This window comes from Patagioenas fasciata, chromosome 5 (assembly GCF_037038585.1).
Source record: "Patagioenas fasciata isolate bPatFas1 chromosome 5, bPatFas1.hap1, whole genome shotgun sequence".
In the NCBI taxonomy this organism is placed as follows: Eukaryota; Metazoa; Chordata; class Aves; order Columbiformes; family Columbidae; genus Patagioenas; species Patagioenas fasciata.
This window is the reverse complement of record NC_092524.1, coordinates 45,446,069-45,464,856: the sequence shown is the minus strand read 5'-3', so window position 1 is coordinate 45,464,856 and position 18,788 is coordinate 45,446,069. Positions and strand designations below refer to the sequence as shown.

Here is an 18,788-nt window from a genome sequence, read left to right as displayed (position 1 = left end):
ATATCTCTGGAAAGGCTGACCAATGGTCAAGACAAAAACTTTGGTGAGTCCAGCTGTAAATGTTCTCTTCTATTACTTTGGTAGTATTCAGAACTTATTTTTCCTATTTGTTGTGAAGTCAGGAACTATGAAGAGAAAGAGAATCCACAGATAGAAATATACCTTAAGTATACTTTCAATCTCTAGGTTACTTTTTATGGAACTTTCCATTTATACTTTTAAAATGAAGTAACATATTTTTAATGATTACGGGTAGTCTTCCACAGATAATAAATTTGTTCCTAACAAGTTTTACCAACAATGGTGATGCAGTGGCTAGCAAATATGACTCAGTGGAGGAAGAGGAAAAAGAAACTGGAGATGAATTTTCTTTCTTTTCAGCTGCCTAGGCATTATGGAAAAGTATTTTTCCAAAGAAAGGGTGAGTTGCCATCACTGGGTATGTCTGCTGACTGAAAAAAGAAGTCTAACACATGAAATAAAAATTTGACATTAAGTAAAATGCAATGCTTTCACTGTACATTCCGATACTGGGAGATAAAGTATTTTCTTATAATGAGCATACACCATGTTAGGATCCTATTTTCTGTTCTATTTTTTTTTCGTTTCTCTGTGGTTTGCACCGTCATAACAGCTGCAAGACATATTGAAGTTTAGAGTAATAGGTTGAGTCATTATGTAATGAAATGTAATTGTGCTAGTGACTGCTTAAAAATACTGTATAGCTTTTATTTGTAGGGAACTTTCCTGTTCTTTCCTCTTCCCTTTTTAAGTGTCAGTTGCCTCTTTTGTCTATAGAGTTCATACCGAAGTTCTGACTTTGGGACTTGCCTCTTTTTGGTGTAACTTTCTGAAAATGTTTCACAGAGATATTTGAGTACTTCTGAAATTATAACACTGAATTGCTTTCTGTGCATGTTCTACGTTCACCCTGGTTTATATTTATTTTCTTTTACTTTTTAACAATCTGAGGAGGTTACGTGTCCTTGGCAAGTTCCTGCTCAATACTCCCACAACTGGCAGCAAGATTTCTGGACAAAGAAATTTTAAATCCTTCTCTTTAAGTTTTGCTATTGTTTACCTGCTCATGCTTTTACACTGAAGAGGACTGGCAGATGATAGTGGGGATAGTAATGGCATAGAAATTCTATCATAATTACATTTGACAGAAAAACCGTTAAGGTTGTTTTAGCCATTTATGTTTGGTTGGTGGTTATAGCATGTTTTCAGAGTTGCAGTGAAGGAGGACATGGTACTCAGCAGAATGTTTTTCAGTCCTACCCGTGTCTGGATCGGCTGCACTGAGCTGTCTCAGGAAAGGCAGAAGTTACTGTTCTAGCCTTTTATGGCAGGCTTGTTTAAAACGATGCTGAAGTGCCCTGAAACCCAAGTGTCACTGTAACTTGGATTTGGGGGGAGAAAGATAACCACAGTAACAAAAAAATGGAACTGTACAGCTATGGCTTTGTGAAAGTTATTGTGTGGATAGTAAATGTGTTATATTTCTAAATATTTATAAATGTTACATATTGTCTAGGGCTAAAACCCACCAGGAATATAATTTCCATGTATTTTTTTTTCCCCAGGCAATTCGAAAAGAAACACAAAATCTTCCAAATTAAAAAGTTGCAATAAATACACACGGTGGAAGATGGGCAACAAGCAGGGTGAATTGAGGGACTCCCAGAAGCCCGGCTGCCTTGTCCCGGGGGTCTCCCTGAAACGTGCCCTGGCAGGCGGAGAACAAAGCAGGAGCGGCGGGCGCGTCTCCGGGCGGGGTGCGGGCAGCTCCGGTAACCGCGGGCACAGCCGAGGGGCACAGAAGGCAAAGCCGCCCCGGTGGTCGGGGTGTGTCCCGAGTGCTTTTAGGAGCGAGATTGAGACAAACGATCTTCAGAAAGAAATCCGAAAGCCGAACAAGGGTAAAGTGACACACGCCCCCGGGAGCTGGAGCAGTCAGGCGGTGAAGCGAAGGTAAGCGCTGTGGGGTGACTGACACCGGGTCCCTCCGCTCAGTTCGCCGAGGAGGGCCGTGGGATACGGCCGGGGGCCGCGGCCCGGCGAGGGCTTCCCCTGCGGTGGGGGAGCCGGGGAGTTTAGCCCGCCCCCGGCCCGGCCCGCCGCTCTCTGCCCCTTGACGTGGCGCGGACTCTCCCATCAGCCATGTTGGCTGCGTCGGCAGCGCCGGGGCGGCTGCGCGCGGGAGGGGAGAGCGAGAGAGGCGGCGGCGGCGGCCGGGACGCGGGTGAGCGGGCAGGGCAGGGTCTGAGCGGGGCAGCGGAGGACACGGGCAGCCGGCGTCGGCCGGTGATGCGAGCTGGGGAAGCGGCGCGGGGAGAAGAGCCCTTCGCCGGCGCCGTGGCGGCAACACCCTCGCCGCGCTGCGTGGGTACGGTTGCATCCCCGCCTTCGGGCCGTGGGACCCCAACCGTGGGGCTGCCGCCCCGTTTCTGTGCCAGGAGGGAGCGTGGCTGGGAGCTCCCCTCCTCCCCTCCTCCCCGCCTCCCCTCCCAAGGCTCCGGGCGCTAACGCAGCTCTCCGTGGCGGTGGGCCCCCCCCGAGCGGCCTGACGGTGGTCTCGGGGCCCCCGGGCGGCCCTTAGGGGCCGGGGATAGCACCGGCGGCCGGTCAGCGCTGCCCGCGGCCTCCCGGGCCCCAGACCAGAGTGCGTGCGCCCCTTCTCCTGGGGCGGGGAGCGCCCACGCTGGCCACCGCGGTGGAGCCCGGCTGGAGCGGTGGGAGCAGCTGCCGAGAGCCCCCTCCTTCCTTGGCTGGGGTTGCCGGCACCCAGGTAGGACCGGCGGGGCACGGCCGCCGGGGCGCTGGGTGTGCAGTGCTGCTCCTGTCCCGGGGCTCCCTGCACCCTGTCGTGCCGCTGGCAGGGGTGCCTCGCTACATAGATAAAGCTACACAAAAGTTATGCTTAGACAGGCCCTGCTGTATTCCAGGATTTTTTTTTTTTTTTTTTAAATTTAGGTGGTGTAGTACATATACTAGTGTTTTTATTTTTTAAAAAAGAAGTCCTCAGTGAACAAAACTAGGAGAACAGGTTTTGATGGCTGAGTTTGAATAGTGAAAATGAAATTCTTATGTTGTCAGTTTGACAACTTGCAGTTGCTTTAGATAAGCACTAAGTTGTTTTCATGGTATATTTAAGTTCCTTTTTGGAACTGAAATAGATATGTATCTGAAATGCTGATTTTGACATAAAATAGTTAAAGGTTTATTATTAATCTGTTTTATTTTACCAGATTGTTAGTGAATAATAAATGGAAAGAATGGGTTTGTTGTAAGAAAAGTGCACAGTGAACTGTACTGATTTAGAGGTATTTAAATATGTGGTTGTATGAGGGACTTTGATCCATCTGTGTTGGAACTCTTAAGATGCTGTGGAGATAAATGTTTTTATTTGTATGTGTTTCCAAGGTTTAGTGGATATTATTTTAGGGATACATTGTATTGAGATACATTTATGTGTGGTGTGTAGATGTTTAAAGGTGCTGAGATGAAGGAGGATCTTTTAGAATAATATATTTTGAAGAAACTATTGTTACCATTTTTAAGTGCTTCTAGAAGCTTTTCAACATGGTGCCATTTCAAAGTAATGTGTTTCAAATCCATTTATTCAGCTATAGGATAGCTTTCTGAATGGTATATCAAACATGTTTGATATGTGTGATGGTTAGAAAGCCCCAACTGTACTCTTGCCTCTAGTTAGAGTATTTACATGAATACTATTTACCTGAGAATCAGGTCTTTACAGTTAGGTATTGTCAGCCTGTGACTCTTTACGCCATTCGGGTGTGGGGTTTTTGTGTGACACGGAGTGAGATTGCCATGGTGCAGGAATGTGAGGTGTGTTTGGCCTCAGCCCGGGGAAGGAGAAGGCAGCTGGGTAGCACAGCTGATCTCGTCTGGATGTCCTGTCCTGCAGCAGAGCTGAAGCAGTGACACTCCAACAGGGGAGCCGCTGCTATTCAGCTGTTTTGAAAATCTCTTCTGTGTGGTTTTCTGAGGTGGGCAATGTGTATTTGTGGCAGTCAGGTGTGTGAGGTTTGGTAGGTGGCCTGTAGGTCAGGAGGGTTTGTTGTTCTGGTCTAATATAATGCATCTCCACACCTGTCCTGGAAAATGTGCCTGTGTAGCTAAAACAGTGGTACTGAAACTGAATGTAACTTGTCAGACCATGAGTTTGACATTTGATTAATGATGAAATGCATGAACATTATTTGCTCTCGGAAAGGAAAAAAGGATGGAAGAAAAGATGAAGGACAAATTGATTATTAGCAGGTTCTCCCTTTTGAATAGGAAACACATACTTTACTAGTAACAGTATTTAACTCAGTAAATCCAAGAAATCTTTTATGTATATATGTGCACTTTATTACTGCACACTGGTGTTTGTACATTGCCCTCTGAGGAGAAGTAACTGAATGGTAAAAAATAATGTCCACATAAAGCCATTTCAATTGTAGCTACAGTAAAATGTGGAGAAAAGACTTTAAAGTCCACTACAGAAAGCGGGAGTTCATGTTGCAGTGTATGGAAACGGAGTTGGTGGACTTTGTAGCAGGTGCCAATGGAATTGCTGAAATGGCCTTAAAATTGCAATTTTCTCTGTCTTCTCAGGAGGTAATTTTAAAAGGAGAGATTATTCAGTTTGTGGTTATAGCTGAGGTAGTTACTTCATGCAGATAATTGTATCAATATCCTATTTTTTCAGGGGTGATGTTCACTCACCTTTTTAAAAAAATTGATGGATTTTGATGTGTTAGGAAAGAAATTTTGTGAATTCTAGATTCTTTTCAAATACCAGGCTGTTTTTTCCTCTCTTAGCTGAATTATCTTCTGTCTATCCTCTGTACTAGTTATGATTTCCAGGTGTTCTCTCCCTTTGCTTTTGCTCAGTTTTGCCCCCTGCCTGATGGCCTTGCAGCATTTTGAGTGAAAGCACTGGTGGAAGCGCTCCTCTGCACAAAGTCCTGTGAGGCTTCCCTGTGTTGCAATTGCTGTGACAGGTAGATTTGCTCCTATATCACTAAGATGACATGCCTAATAAAATGTTAACAGGATAATTATTGCAGTATTTCTATTACAATGTGGAGATAAGTGGCAGTGGTAGCACCTGTGGAAAACTTGAAGGCAGGGGTACTCTATGGAGTTAACTTTGCTGGTCAGTCTGTGTCTTGTAGGAACAATGAGACTGCTCTTTGTAGCTTTCATCACATGCTGACAGTTGATTATTTCCAAATGATAATAACTGTGAAATGTGGGGCTTCTCTTTATTTTGTGGAAGTTGTTAATCTGTTTTCTTAAAAGTCAGCATTGGAATAAAGCTATTAAGTTAAACTGTAGTTTAAAAAGACTTGTAAAGTTTATAACTGTCATAGAAACTAAAGGTTCAATACCATTATAATTTCAGTAAAGAGAGCTTGTTCTTTACAAATTGAGAGTTCTCCAGGAGTCTCCCTTAGCATATGCAGTTGCAGGACTAAGAAGGTCAGTGTGCTTGTGAGAATTCCTGATTTAAATCCCAAATGTAGAAGGATTTCAGCATTTCTAAAAGCTGTTAATTAACATAGTACAGTCTAAATTGAGACTTAAGAATATTTTCCCAGACTACCTCTCAGGTGGTTCATGTAGATTTTTACTTCTTAACTGTTAGGCAGTGGGAGTTTAGGTAACCTAGTTGCTGAGAAAACCTGTACAATAAAATGTGCTGGGAAGCATGCAGTGGGTATTCGGAAACAGAGTATGTATAGGTTGGGGGGAAAGAGCATGCTTCTTGCTGGCTTTCCAAGATGTTAACAGGGACCTGTTGAACTTTTCAGCCGTGTCTGTGTTCCCCAGCTTCTGAGTTGCTGTAGGTCAAAATTTTGAAAGCCTTAGGTCAGTGCTCAAAATGGTAAATTTGAGTTAAAACGATTGTTGAAAGGTGCATCTTGATAGATAATGTAGTGGAATATTACACTAGTACTTCTTACAAAGTTATTTCCTAGCATTGTGGCAGGAATGTACTCTTGTGAAAGATCATGGTGTTATTCCTTTACATTTACATGTAGGATTCACTATGAGTTACTGAAAATATGGTTAGAAAACTCCTACAAAATTTGATACAGCAGAAGACATAAAACCAACTACCTTTAGGAGAAATACTTTTTACTATTTGATTCTTAAAAGAAGTTAGAGGATTAAACAGTTTGCAAGGATGAATAATTCTTGAGTAATGAACAGAGTGAATAACTAGATGCATTAGTGAAAGTCCTCGAAACAGTGTGTGTATTTTTTTGTAAGCAAGTGTGTTTTTACAGTGTTAGTGTGGTGCATTTTCTCTGCTCTGACCTACCCTAGAATTACTGCTTTAGTTATTCCTTGCCTGAGTTTGTTGCGTAAGTCAAAAAGGGATCATAAGATGGACTGTTTTAACTTGCAAGATATCAAATATTTGTTATTTTGAAGAGGTTGCTGCATCCTAGGAGTCCTCGTTTCTTTTTGTTTCACTTTGGAATTCTGTGCGTTGCTTTTTGGGTGTAAGAAGCGCTACTTGGTGTTTATTGATTGTAACTCAGTCACGGTATTTGAATGTGTGACTGTCATTAAGAGCATTCAGTATTTAGTGGTTAAAAACAGTTGCATTTTGACATTCTGCTAATGGTTATTTCTTTATTTTTATTAGTGATAAACGGAGAAGTTGACCATGACAACCTTCCTGGAATTTATCCAGCAGAATGAGGACAGAGATGGAGTTAGATTCAGCTGGAATGTTTGGCCTTCAAGTCGTCTTGAAGCCACAAGAATGGTGGTCCCGGTGGCTGCCCTCTTCACACCACTGAAGGAACGGCCAGACTTGCCTCCTATTCAATATGAGCCAGTATTGTGCAGTAGGACCACCTGTCGAGCTGTTCTGAATCCTTTATGGTAAACCTAATACATACATTATGCCAATATTTTACCTTACTATCTTTAGAATAGTGCCAGCTAAACTATGCAAGAGATTTGCTGTGTGGGAGTTCATGTACACTTCGAATGAGTATACAGCTCAATCTTCTAGAGTTTAGAAGTTTCTGCACACAGATTTGCATATGGAACATATATGCTTAGAACATGGTTTTAATTTAACGAGTTTTTTCAATGTACTTAATTAATGATATGTTATTTTTCTGCAACTACACAACTTGGGAGTTAGTATGCTGCATTTTGTCTCTAGAAAATTACTTGGGTAAAAAGTTACTATGCTGTATCTTTTTAAATAGTGGGCAAAAGTTACAATGCTGTATCTTTTTAACTATTGGGCCTTGATATAGTTTAGTTTCCAAGTGAAATAAACTGTATTTATTACTGACCTTAGTTCATTTGTAGACCAAAACAGGTTAGCTGGTTTAGTTTACCAACATAGAAGCTGGAAAATATGATAGATGGATGTATAGATAGATACATCAGGAGTAGGACTGAGAGAGGTGAAAAGCTGTTCAAGGTAACGGATGATACTGGCACAAGCACATATGCTTGTAGGCTAGTCATGGATAAGCTTAGATTGGAAGCAAAGGAAGTGCTTCGTATGTCATTCCAGTAGCAGAAGTATGGAAAAGAAACAGAAAAATTTCTAAGGTGGAGTTTGATAGACATGGGAAAGGTACTGAGTGATAGGGAGAGATTGGACATGATGTAAAAGATTCTGTAGAACAAACTCAGTTTTATGAATGAGTTGTCCCTGCTTAGGAGAAAAGGTGATTTCAAAACAGATACAAAGTTGTGTTTCAGTATTAAACAGACACAGTGGCTGATGATACTGGAAGTCAGACTTACTGGAAGCTATTTCAGAAGCATCATCTTTTATTGAGGACTGGAAGAAAAATAATGGAAAGGCAAAACTGTAAAGGGTCAGTCAGATTCCTGACATTACAGTGAACTGTGTGTATTTTTCCTATATCATGTACGCAAGTCATGACCAGATTTTTATTTTATTTTAAAGGTGTGATTAGAGAGTCGGTTTAGGGGGAACCTTTTGAAGCCTGTGTGGCACAGAGTATTGGGCTGAATTTGGTATAGATCCTTCGATCCCAGTGGAGCTGTGTTGCATATACAGCATGCTGGGACTTATTCAAAGATTTAATTATATTTTAAAAAGATCTTTTCCCTTGTGGATGGGAGAAGATATGATAGCAAGAAGTGCACATTGAAAACACTTAAAGTTTTCTTTCCCCTAAGGTGTGAGTAGGACTTTGTAAGACATCTATATGGCATGAAGTTGCGTTTTTTATTTTAACTATGGAGGTAGGCTCATAAATAGAAAAACTCTCTCATTAGGGAGAGGGCTATGAAGTTGGAACCTGTTTTTTTTTTTTAGGGCGTAATGTATATTCAGGCTAGTCCCAGACACTGAAAGCTGATAGACATGGGCTGAGAAAGGAGAAAAATGCAAAGATAGGGAGAGTTAAAATGCTTTGCCTAAAATCATGCAAAAAATCTCAAATAAAGGTGTTGAGTCTATTATTGAATTTCTTATTTGCTGCTTTTCCTTGAAGACCAATCTTACTCTCTAAAGACAATGATTTGCTTGATATATCTGTGTAAGACTACACTTATTTTGAATTTGTAATATGGATATTTAGGAGAAAGTATATTAGGAGGAAGCTTTTACAGGTTTATGTGTTTTTGAAAAACTAAGCATATTCTGGTGTCAGTGGGGGGAAATGAATTATTCATGCTGTATAAACTTTTTTTTGGTATTTTTATAGCCAAGTGGATTATCGAGCCAAACTCTGGGCTTGCAACTTTTGTTATCAGAGAAATCAGGTAAGAAAATGAAACATTCAGGATATAGAAAATCTTTTTTATAAGTGAAAAGTGAAAATCCCCATTTTTCAAACGCTAGTTGTGAACTGAAATTGACAGCAAGAGCATGAGTGTGCAGCTCTATCTTCAGGGATTGCCTTGAGCTTTTTTTAATGATGGCAATAGTGAACATCTGTTGCAGAGGAAGGTAGTCCATACATATGTTTTTGTTTTTGCAGAAGTTGTTGTATTTTATTTATACTTAACTTCTGTGTTTTCATTTGCAGTTTCCTCCTACCTATGCTGGCATATCTGAAATGAATCAGCCAGCTGAACTTTTGCCTCAGTTCTCCAGCATTGAATATGTAGTACAGGTAAAATAATTAAATAAAATCTTTAATATCTATAGCCTTGCAAGATACAACAAGAATTTATTTCAATTTTATTTGTTCACTGCATTTTAATGATTGAGAGTTTATGTGTGCTTGTGAGTAGATTGAGCTTTATGTCATCAGTGGGAAACTGAAAACATAACTTTTTGTAAGAACACAAGGATGGCTAATAAGACTGGTTTAAAAAAAAGGAGAAAAAAGAGAGATCTCTTCTAAAGGCAGTATTTCTATTAGGTCCATTTCTTTACCAGGAGTCTAATTTGTGTTTGTGCTGGTGATCTGCTTACTGCTGTTGCTTGCTCAGACTTTCTCAGTTCAAATTCAGCTGACTGTTGATTCATCTCTCATTAATAATTTGAATTTTATTTTATATTTAAAGGATTATGAATTTGGTTTAGGGTTAGCTGGTTTAGATAAAACAGCTAATACATGTTAAACTCAGGTGTTTGAAATTTAATATTAATATTTTTTTTTTAGGCTAGAAGTTACTTGAAATAAAAAGTGGACCTAAACAGCGGAATTGCAAACAATTGCAACTGAAAATTTGTAACATCTTAATTCCCTTTTTGAGGATTAAAATTTGTAAGAGTTTGAGGCATTCAGATTATGAAAAGAAGAGTGAAGACTGAAGACTATCTCTAGTTTTTACCAACTTTTGTAATGCAAAGTAAAGGGGGTATTGGCTCATAGTACAACAAAATAAGTTTAAAAAGAATAAAAAGAACTAATGATCTATCTCTAGAGTAAAATTGTAAGGTGAAATGCCACGGAATATCATCAGGTTGGAATATTTTGTAATTCTGGATAGCTTTATGATTATTATGTTCACTTAGAGCAATATAAGCTCATTGTATGTTAAAAGATATATATAATTGACAGATGCTTCAAAACTATCATCACTTCCGGAAAGGATTTTTTCTTTTCTTCTCTAGCAAGCACTTCAATTTCGTGCAGAGTTCATCATGGTAGGGGTTTCGTTCCCCATTAGCCCCAGATACCAATTACTGTGTGAGAGGGAGCTAAGTTAAATGGGACATTGAGATGATTGGTATGATTAAATGAAAACTTTTACAAAATGTGCTTTATTTGTTCATTTTTGATCCTGTAAATATTGTGGCATTTGTTTTTCATGTATTGACATCTGTGTTTCTTAAAGCGTGGTCCTCAGATGCCTTTGATATTTCTTTATGTCGTGGACACATGCATGGAAGATGAAGACTTGCAAGCTCTGAAGGAATCCATGCAAATGTCACTTAGTCTCCTACCACCAACTGCGTTAGTAGGTCTCATTACCTTTGGCCGAATGGTGCAGGTTCACGAGCTTGGCTGTGAAGGAATTTCCAAAAGTTATGTCTTCAGAGGAACAAAAGACCTATCTGCAAAGCAGCTTCAGGTGACACACAGAAGTAAAGAAAGAGAAATCATTGAGGTGATGATGATGAACTTCAAATGGTTTGTAAACAAATTTTGTAATAAAATCTGTGTTTGACTACAGGAAATGCTGGGGCTTACAAAAGTAGCTGTTTCACAAGTTGGTCGGGGTCCTCAAGTGCAGCAGCCACCCCCTTCTAACAGGTAATGTGCTTAAAACATCTGAAAAATGTACCTTGACTGCACTGATTTACTGGAAAACATGTTTTATGACAGTGAAGACAATCGACTGGCAGTTGAACCTTTTGATCAGGCACAAATTTACTAGGAGACTAATGGTTATAGCCTGCTTCTTTCCTACAGTTTGCACTGGGAAGAAAAGACTTAATGAGTGGTAGTAAAATGATCTGGGCAATGCTTTGGAAATGTTCTGAGAGAACTTCATATAGGCATATTATAGATAAGTAAATAATGATGCTTCTGTTGGTTGGTATGCTGGAAAGTGTTAATAACTGCTTTAGTGCCCCTTCCTTATGTGGATATCCAGTTTTGCCTTCACTTTTTCTCCCTCTTCCACTCCTCTCCCCTCCTCTTGTCTCTCTCATTTGGAAATTGTGGATTGGTGTTTCGTTCTCCTGTGTATTCCACGGTAATGTCGAATAAACTGATGAAATGATAAAAAAGAGAGACAGTTTTGCAGCCTCTACCTTCCAACAAATAGCTGCATTTGTAGACAGCGTGTAGCAGAGAACACAATAAATGCTTCACTTGTTGTTATTTTTTCTGATCTTTGATTTTGACTGAAATAGTGAAGCGAGTTTCTTTTTGAAATTCATAGGCCATCTTCTGCTGCCTTCTTTTGCCTAATAGGGTTCTTTCTGGATAGTGGCGAGTCAGCAAGTTTTTGTTTTACAAGATCTTTGCTGAACCTAAGCTGAGTGTGCTGTGTGTGTAGTAATGCCAAACTGCATTGCCTCAGTGAGGCAGAGACATTGCTCTGAATCTAGAATGAACCATTGCTAATATATGTCCAATATTATATATTGTTAGTGAGCAACTGATAAAATTGTTATTTAAAATTTTGACTTTAAACTGATTCCATGTATTTGTTTACAGATTTTTGCAACCTGTGCAGAAAATTGATATGAATCTTACCGATCTTTTGGGTGAACTGCAGCGGGATCCTTGGCCTGTTCCACAAGGAAAACGGCCCTTACGTTCTTCTGGAGTGGCTCTTTCTATAGCTGTAGGGCTCCTTGAGGTAATAGCCTTAACTATGGTTGTGCTAATATGTAAACAGATCATTTTGTTGCAGAAAAGCTACTGCAATCAATATGTAAAAACCTTAGTAATTGATGCGTATTAGATTTGTGTGATGATTCTGATAGGTATCATCCTTTACATGTATAGAATAATTGTAGGTGTTTATGCATTTTAAAGAGGCAAAATTGAGACTTCCATTTAGCGGCAGACTCACGTTTTGGGAGGGAAAATGTACAGTTACTGCTGGAATCCTATCAATGTGATAAATACTTGCATAACTCTTTTGTTCAGTGTGTAGCAAAACCCCATGGTTTTATTTGTTTTATTTCCTGCAGTGCACTTTTCCTAATACCGGTGCACGTATAATGATGTTCATTGGAGGACCAGCTACGCAAGGACCTGGCATGGTTGTGGGGGATGAGTTGAAGTTACCTATAAGATCATGGCATGACATTGAAAAAGACAATGCTAAATATGTTAAAAAGGGTACTAAGGTAAGAAATGGTTTTGGGTGATATTTTAAGCAATTTACCAGTGAGTAAACATTTACATTGTCTGGCAGTGTAAAATACTGTTAGTAGTAGCAAATATATGAAGAAGTGGGAATTGTGTGATTTTGTTTACCTGTCTCTGAATAGTGCTATGTCTTCAGGAATTTCTTCATAAATTTCAGTATATCGAGTTTGGGCTTTGTCTGGCTCACATTTGAGTTGTTTGGAGTGTTTCTCTGGTTTAAGCCAGAGAAGATTTATGTGACTAAATGATATCTCTAGAGTAAGGCTGTCTGCTTCTAATGCAGCTGCTCAAAACTCACTGTAGATGGGGGAGGGTTAGGCAGTAGAGTTTAGGCATAGTTAATTTCATCTTAAATGTATGTCTGAGCAGGTGAACTGCATCCAAAACCTGTGGAATTCATCTTAACTGTTTATAATGGGAGCTTAAACAAATAGCTCAGTCACAGGCACCTGTCATTATAGACACTTGAGATTAGAAAGGTAAATTCAGTTCTGTGTGTTGGAACTAGTAGCTAATGCAAAGTTTAAAAAGAAAAAAAATCAAGGTAATTTTCTAGTTTAAATAGCAACAACGGGTCTGTCTAGTGTCAGTCAGGTTTTCAGCTACTGAGGAAAAAAACCCAAAGTGTTGAAAATCGCTGACTTAATTTTAGCTTCAGGAAAAAAATATTCTTCTGGCTTGTATTAGAATATCATGTGTATAAAGTCTGATAATGTTGTCTTAGAAAAATTTTGGGAGTTTAGGATTCAATATGAAGATGAGGAGAGTTCACATCATAAATTGCTATGAACTGTATTTTCATCTTGGATTTAGCATTTTGAAGCCCTGGCTAATCGGGCTGCAACAAATGGTCATGTTATTGACATATATGCATGTGCATTGGATCAGACTGGTCTACTGGAGATGAAGTGTTGTCCCAACTACACTGGGTATGTGCCTATTCATTTTTCAGTAGTATTTGAAGATGCGGTTTTTAATTTTTTTTGATTGTTTAACAGGAAGGACTTACCAAAAACGTTCTGCTACTTTTAAAAAGAAAAATGCACAAACCCACTCTGATACACTGTGATGGTTGCATTTGTACTGGAGTTGTGAAATGTCTCAACCTCTGGCAAATTTGTCACCGCAATTGTGGGTTTAATCAGAAGGGGGTTTGCTGTTTTTCTGTTAATATGATTTGTTTGAGGCTTAAATAATATGGATCTCTTTTAAACAGGCAATTTGTCCTATGCACTGTTCCTATTTTTCTTTTTCAGTAAGCTGCAGGTTTCTGTAAAGATAAGGACCTGTCATCCTTCCTTTTTTGCTGTTCAGAGTGGTACAAAACCCTGTGTTATTCTTTCTGTCTTGTTGATGCCCTTTTATATACACTGTTGTTCATAGGTTCAACTACTGTCTCAGGTGACTATCAGGTACATATGTTGCTCCTGAGTTTTGCTCCGTCTGTCCAGTTCTACATTTCAGACGTGGTCTTGTATTCCCTTCAGTTTGTTTTGCCATCAGTTCACTTTAATATGATCAGAGCAGGTTCTAGTCTTTCTCATGAAACCACTCCCCTGTTTTTTGTCACTGTGGATGACACCTTCACCCTTCCTGTTTGCACATCTACAGTCTGGAATAGCTTTTAACTCTTGCTTGCATGTGAAGTACCTCATTGATTTTGCCAATTCTTCCTCCATATCTTTTCAAAGACTGTCTTTTCTTTCTGAAAGTCTTTCCCATGCTTATAACATTTAATCTTTAGAAGTATAGCCATGTGCTTTATATACCATTTGATTTTTAGGGTAGACTTCTGTATTCAGTCTGGATTCTGTTGCCAGGCTCATTTTTCTTGCTTGTTACTTTTAGCTTTGTCAGTTTAGCATGTTTGCTTATCAGTTTAATTACTAGTATATCTGCAGATAATGGGCCTTCTTAGTTGTCTGTCGATATCTTCATACGAGAGAGGATCCTAAGCACATGCTACGTACCTTGGCATACCAAGAAGAAAGAGAGATGCAGCCGCATGTTGTGATGAACATATGCTTCTGAGTTTCAGTCCGTAGTAATGACTGTTGGATTGCTTCTTCTCGGAGCTGTGTGTATAGCCTTAACTTGGGAGTTTCCACTGCTCAGTATCTTTAAGATTATGACTTCATGAGTATATTTGATTCCTATTCCTTTTCTGCATCAAACTCAAGCTGTATTTTTCTATAACGTGCATAATTTTTCTGTCTGCTCTTGTGACTCCCGCAAAACTAGCCTTAATGTATAGTTTGTTTCTCCTACAGCTGTTCCTGTTTTCTATTTGGTTACATCCTGCATACAGGGAGGAATTTCTGATTCTGCCTATGTCTATTTTCTTCTATTTTTGAGTATGCACCTGGAAATTATATAACCTCTTTTGGGTGTAATGTTTGATGTATTAACATACTTTACTAATATGGTTTAATTATTTTTTAAATTAATAAAAAGAATATCTCCCATTACTATTTCCTAAATGCAGTGTATGATGTTTTGTGATAAGTGGCAACTGTTGCAGTTACATCCACAGAATATTGCTAAACATAAAAATAAATCATGCTTCGTGAGCATAGGTTTAAACCTGAAATAATGAGCGAACAACGCAAAATGGTGTGGAACTAAGTTTGGAGTGTTGAACATTAGAAGTAAGCTGACTTTGCATTACAAGGTTACAAGACATTTGTAGTGTTTAAGTCCAGTATAGCAGTTTTACAGTGACAGATTTTGCTATATATTATAATCACAATGATCTTAAGATGCTGCTTGGGCAAGAAGCTCACTTAAAAATTTCATCTCTAATACTGCAGCAATATATCAATTTAATGATAGTCCATTTTAAGAAGGCAAAAATGTGCCTCACAATAAACTGTCTTTAGTTTTAGCCTTTAATAGAAATAAGCTATATAAATCCTGTGTGCTGAATTTTTGCATTATAAGTCATCTGTTTTAACTTGAGGGTTTTGTTTGTTTTGTTGTTGTCTAGAGGCTACATGGTAATGGGAGACTCTTTCAATACATCTTTATTCAAACAAACCTTTCAGAGAGTATTCACGAAAGATATGCAAGGACAGTTTAAAATGGGATTTGGTGGCACATTAGAAATCAAGGTGAGAATACAAAAACGCAGCGTTAGTGAAGCACTGGGAACAGGATGGCTACGAACTGTGCAATCTTTGCCCTTTAAGGAATTTTTGGGAACACGTTAAACAGTTGTGTTGGGGTTGGATTGGACGTAGCTGTTACTGCCTGGCTTATCTCCTTGCAGTTCCGTGATTCTGTAAATTTGAGTTAGGTATAACAATAATTCCTTCTTACCCTGCATTCAGGGACACCTAAAAGGGAGACTAAACTGATTATGTGTCTCTGTTAGAAACTCACAACGATGTCTGCATAGACTTTGGTATCAGTCATGAGTATTTAATGAGTGTAGGTCCAGGTTCTCTATGTAGTCCAGGATAGCTTTCCTTCAATTTTCCGTCTTTATAAAAATCCCTTCTGGCACTTTAACAATGTTTATTTTCACCTCCACTGTTGTGAGAAGCTTAGAGCTGAATGTGCTGTAGGTTCAGGTACTGTCTTCTGTGATGGTTCTTGCAAAATACTACAATCCTGCCTTGTAGAAGATATATAGGATATATCTTCTAAAAATAGATATCTCTTCCAACAGAATTCGTAAGAGTATGTTCTGTAAAAATCTGTATAAGTTTTTATTACTAGGACAAATAATTGAACCCTCTTTTTTCATGTACATATTCTTGTGGGTTTTGTTGGAAGATCCTGGAAAATGCAAAAAGGGAGTTCTAGAGGGATGTACCAATCACTACAAACCGGAAAATGACATCAGAAGGATGTAAATAACTGGATTTTACTTTTAGCTAAATAAGTTTAGAAGATAGCATATAAATTCATTGTGGGGTATGCACAGGCTTATTTTACCAGTCTTCAGTTTTAATTTTGTCTTGTGAATATTTTAATTACTTTGCTAGGAAATAGACATCTGCTATACTTTCTCTTAGGTTTATAAATAACAGCATCTTTTCTCCATGTGTTAATTTATGCTCATACTATTGTTTCAGATGTAGTAATTGGCATAGCTAACATACATACTTCAGTGTAGGAAGTGAGCACGTGAAAAGTTTCTCTAGATGTATCAGGGTTTATTATATATGTAACCTTTCCTAAAGGCATGAAAAGTCTGATACGCACTGAGGTTTTCTTTAGTGATAAAATAGGACTGAATTCTTAGTGTGCCAAAATAATGTCTGTTTTTCTTCTACGTATGAAGACTTCAAGAGAAGTAAAGATTTCTGGAGCGATTGGACCCTGTGTTTCTCTCAACTCTAAAGGACCTTGTGTCTCAGAAAATGTAAGTAAACTTTGCTGAAAATGAAGGTGATTTTCTACTGTGGAAAAATAAGGTTTTGGATTTCTGGATTTGAAGAGGAGCTGGAACTCTTCCATAAATGGAACAAATAGTGTTCATTTTTTACTGGTTTTAAATTAAATGCATGCAAGGGCTGTTTTTTGGATAAGCTTCTGTTCACTGCTAGATTAGATTCGAATTGTATTAGACCATTCAAATCCTTTGTTACTTGTTTAGGTTTGTCCACTGAGTGGTTGCTTTAAAATTATTACAGAGAAGTTATATGCTGGCATAGCAGAAACCAAGCAGAAAGTGAGTTAGCATGCTTTATTGCTAAAATCAGAGCTATGTCCTTTTGTCCAAAGAGAACCATAAAAATATTTACTTCAGAAAGACTGAGAGAACAGGAGGACACCAGACCATGGAAACATCCCGTTTATCTTAGTCCTGTCCTCCTGTTCTTGTAGCTGTTTCACCAAGTGCACATTGGACTAATTAGTTAGACTATCCAACTATTACAGGCTCCTGAAGTAAGTCCTTTAAATTTACATCAGACTTATATCATTACTTATTTTCTTATCAAATAATATTATTACAGCTTAATTTTGCATTTGATTACTAATAAACAATTCCTGCCAGTAACCAAAATTTCTTGCATTTGGAAAGTCTCAGTTTTGTTCCTAACAATCTGCATTGTAGAGCACTTTCTAGTATGAAACCAGCTTTAATCAAATGTTTTTCATGCCTAAATTTTCCTTGTATTTGTAATTGCATCTTTGTGAACTAAAAGACTCAATACAATCACCTTTTTTGTTCTAAGTGTTCTGGTATGGATTTTATTTCATCATCTGAAAGACGACATATATTAGAATAAAAGTTAAAACCCCAAAACAAGTAAAATTTACATCTTCTTATTTAAGCTATATGTCTAAATCATAGGAGGTAATAGAAAATTTAATTGTGAATTTGTGTGTTGCCTTGCAATTATATAATGATTAATTTCTGTTCCAAAAACCTTTTTGTTGAAATGATCTGATTTAAAGTTTTTGAGGTAAAACATATGAATAAAATGTAGATGCATGCAGCTTGTTTAAAGTGGTAACTGGACAATTATTCTAACCATAACTCTTTTAACAGTGAATAGAAGCACAATGATGATATTGCTAGCATGATTTTCCTTGAATGTTTTGCAGTTTCTCTGGGTCCATTATGGACGAGTGATTATTTTAATTGGTTTCATTGGGTATTGGTGTGTTTTGGATGACAAAAATGAATTGTCACTTGAAATACATCCCTTTCTGTGTAGTTACCTTGTTAGTCACTAGAGACTGTGTAACTATGTACTATACACAGTGTAAGACATCTCCTTAAGTTTTACTGTGTGCTTTAGAAGAGTAACTTAACTTATATGTGCTTTTTATCTCTTCTCTTGGGGCTGTTTAAGCAAAGTCTAGTACTTTTTCCTGTTTCTGACCTTTTTTTTTTTTGTTCTGTTTTTTTCAATGCCGTCTCCTTGTCCTTCTAATATTTTAATCTTTTTGCAACCACCTCCTTTTTTATTATTCCTGCATCTAATACTGCAGTTGTTTTTCGGGAGTGTTTGTCTGAGAAGCTGACAGAGAGTGAGCAGGGAGAAAACTTGTGACAGAGTAGTCGTAAACAATTACCTGTAATGACCACATGTTCTACTTCACAAACAAGGTAATACTTCTGATTTGTAAAGGTGTTATGAAATCTTTCTACAGGAGATTGGAACAGGAGGTACTTGTCAGTGGAAGATTTGTGGACTTAATCCTACTACAACACTGGCGCTGTACTTTGAAGTGGTCAACCAGGTAATGAATATTTGTCTAGTTGTCTACTAAACACAGTGATTTTATGTGACTGCTAGTCATGGTTTAACCCCAGCTGGCAACTAAGCACCATGCAGCTGCTCACTCACGCCCTCCTAGTGGGATGGGGGAGACAGTCAGAAGGGCAAAAGTGAGAAAACTTGTGGGTTGAGATAAAGGGTATTTAATAAGTAAAGCAAAAGCTGTGCACACAGGGAAAGCAGTACAGGGGGTTCATTCACTACTTCCCATGGGCAGGCAGGTGTTCAGCCA

The 18,788-nt window shown here is 38.6% G+C and overlaps 1 protein-coding gene across 3 annotated transcripts in view; it reads left to right on the top strand.

Moving 5' to 3' along the window:
- Nucleotides 1-1,845: 1,845 nt before the first annotated feature.
- Nucleotides 1,846-18,788, top strand: part of SEC23A (SEC23 homolog A, COPII coat complex component) — a 30,351-nt gene continuing 13,408 nt past the window's right edge. The window contains exons 1-12 of one of the 3 annotated variants that reach the window (XM_065838462.2): nucleotides 1,846-1,974; nucleotides 6,677-6,918; nucleotides 8,739-8,796; nucleotides 9,063-9,149; nucleotides 10,324-10,560; nucleotides 10,663-10,742; nucleotides 11,655-11,799; nucleotides 12,137-12,295; nucleotides 13,131-13,246; nucleotides 15,304-15,427; nucleotides 16,606-16,686; nucleotides 18,429-18,518. In XM_065838462.2, coding sequence (XP_065694534.1) covers nucleotides 6,698-6,918; nucleotides 8,739-8,796; nucleotides 9,063-9,149; nucleotides 10,324-10,560; nucleotides 10,663-10,742; nucleotides 11,655-11,799; nucleotides 12,137-12,295; nucleotides 13,131-13,246; nucleotides 15,304-15,427; nucleotides 16,606-16,686; nucleotides 18,429-18,518 — 1,398 coding nt within the window. In that variant the 5' untranslated portion in view covers nucleotides 1,846-1,974; nucleotides 6,677-6,697. Of the gene's footprint in view, nucleotides 1,975-2,127; nucleotides 2,246-2,287; nucleotides 2,390-6,676; nucleotides 6,919-8,738; nucleotides 8,797-9,062; nucleotides 9,150-10,323; nucleotides 10,561-10,662; nucleotides 10,743-11,654; nucleotides 11,800-12,136; nucleotides 12,296-13,130; nucleotides 13,247-15,303; nucleotides 15,428-16,605; nucleotides 16,687-18,428; nucleotides 18,519-18,788 lie in introns of those variants that run through there. The other 2 variants (XM_065838461.2, XM_065838463.2) reach the window with 2 other exon arrangements.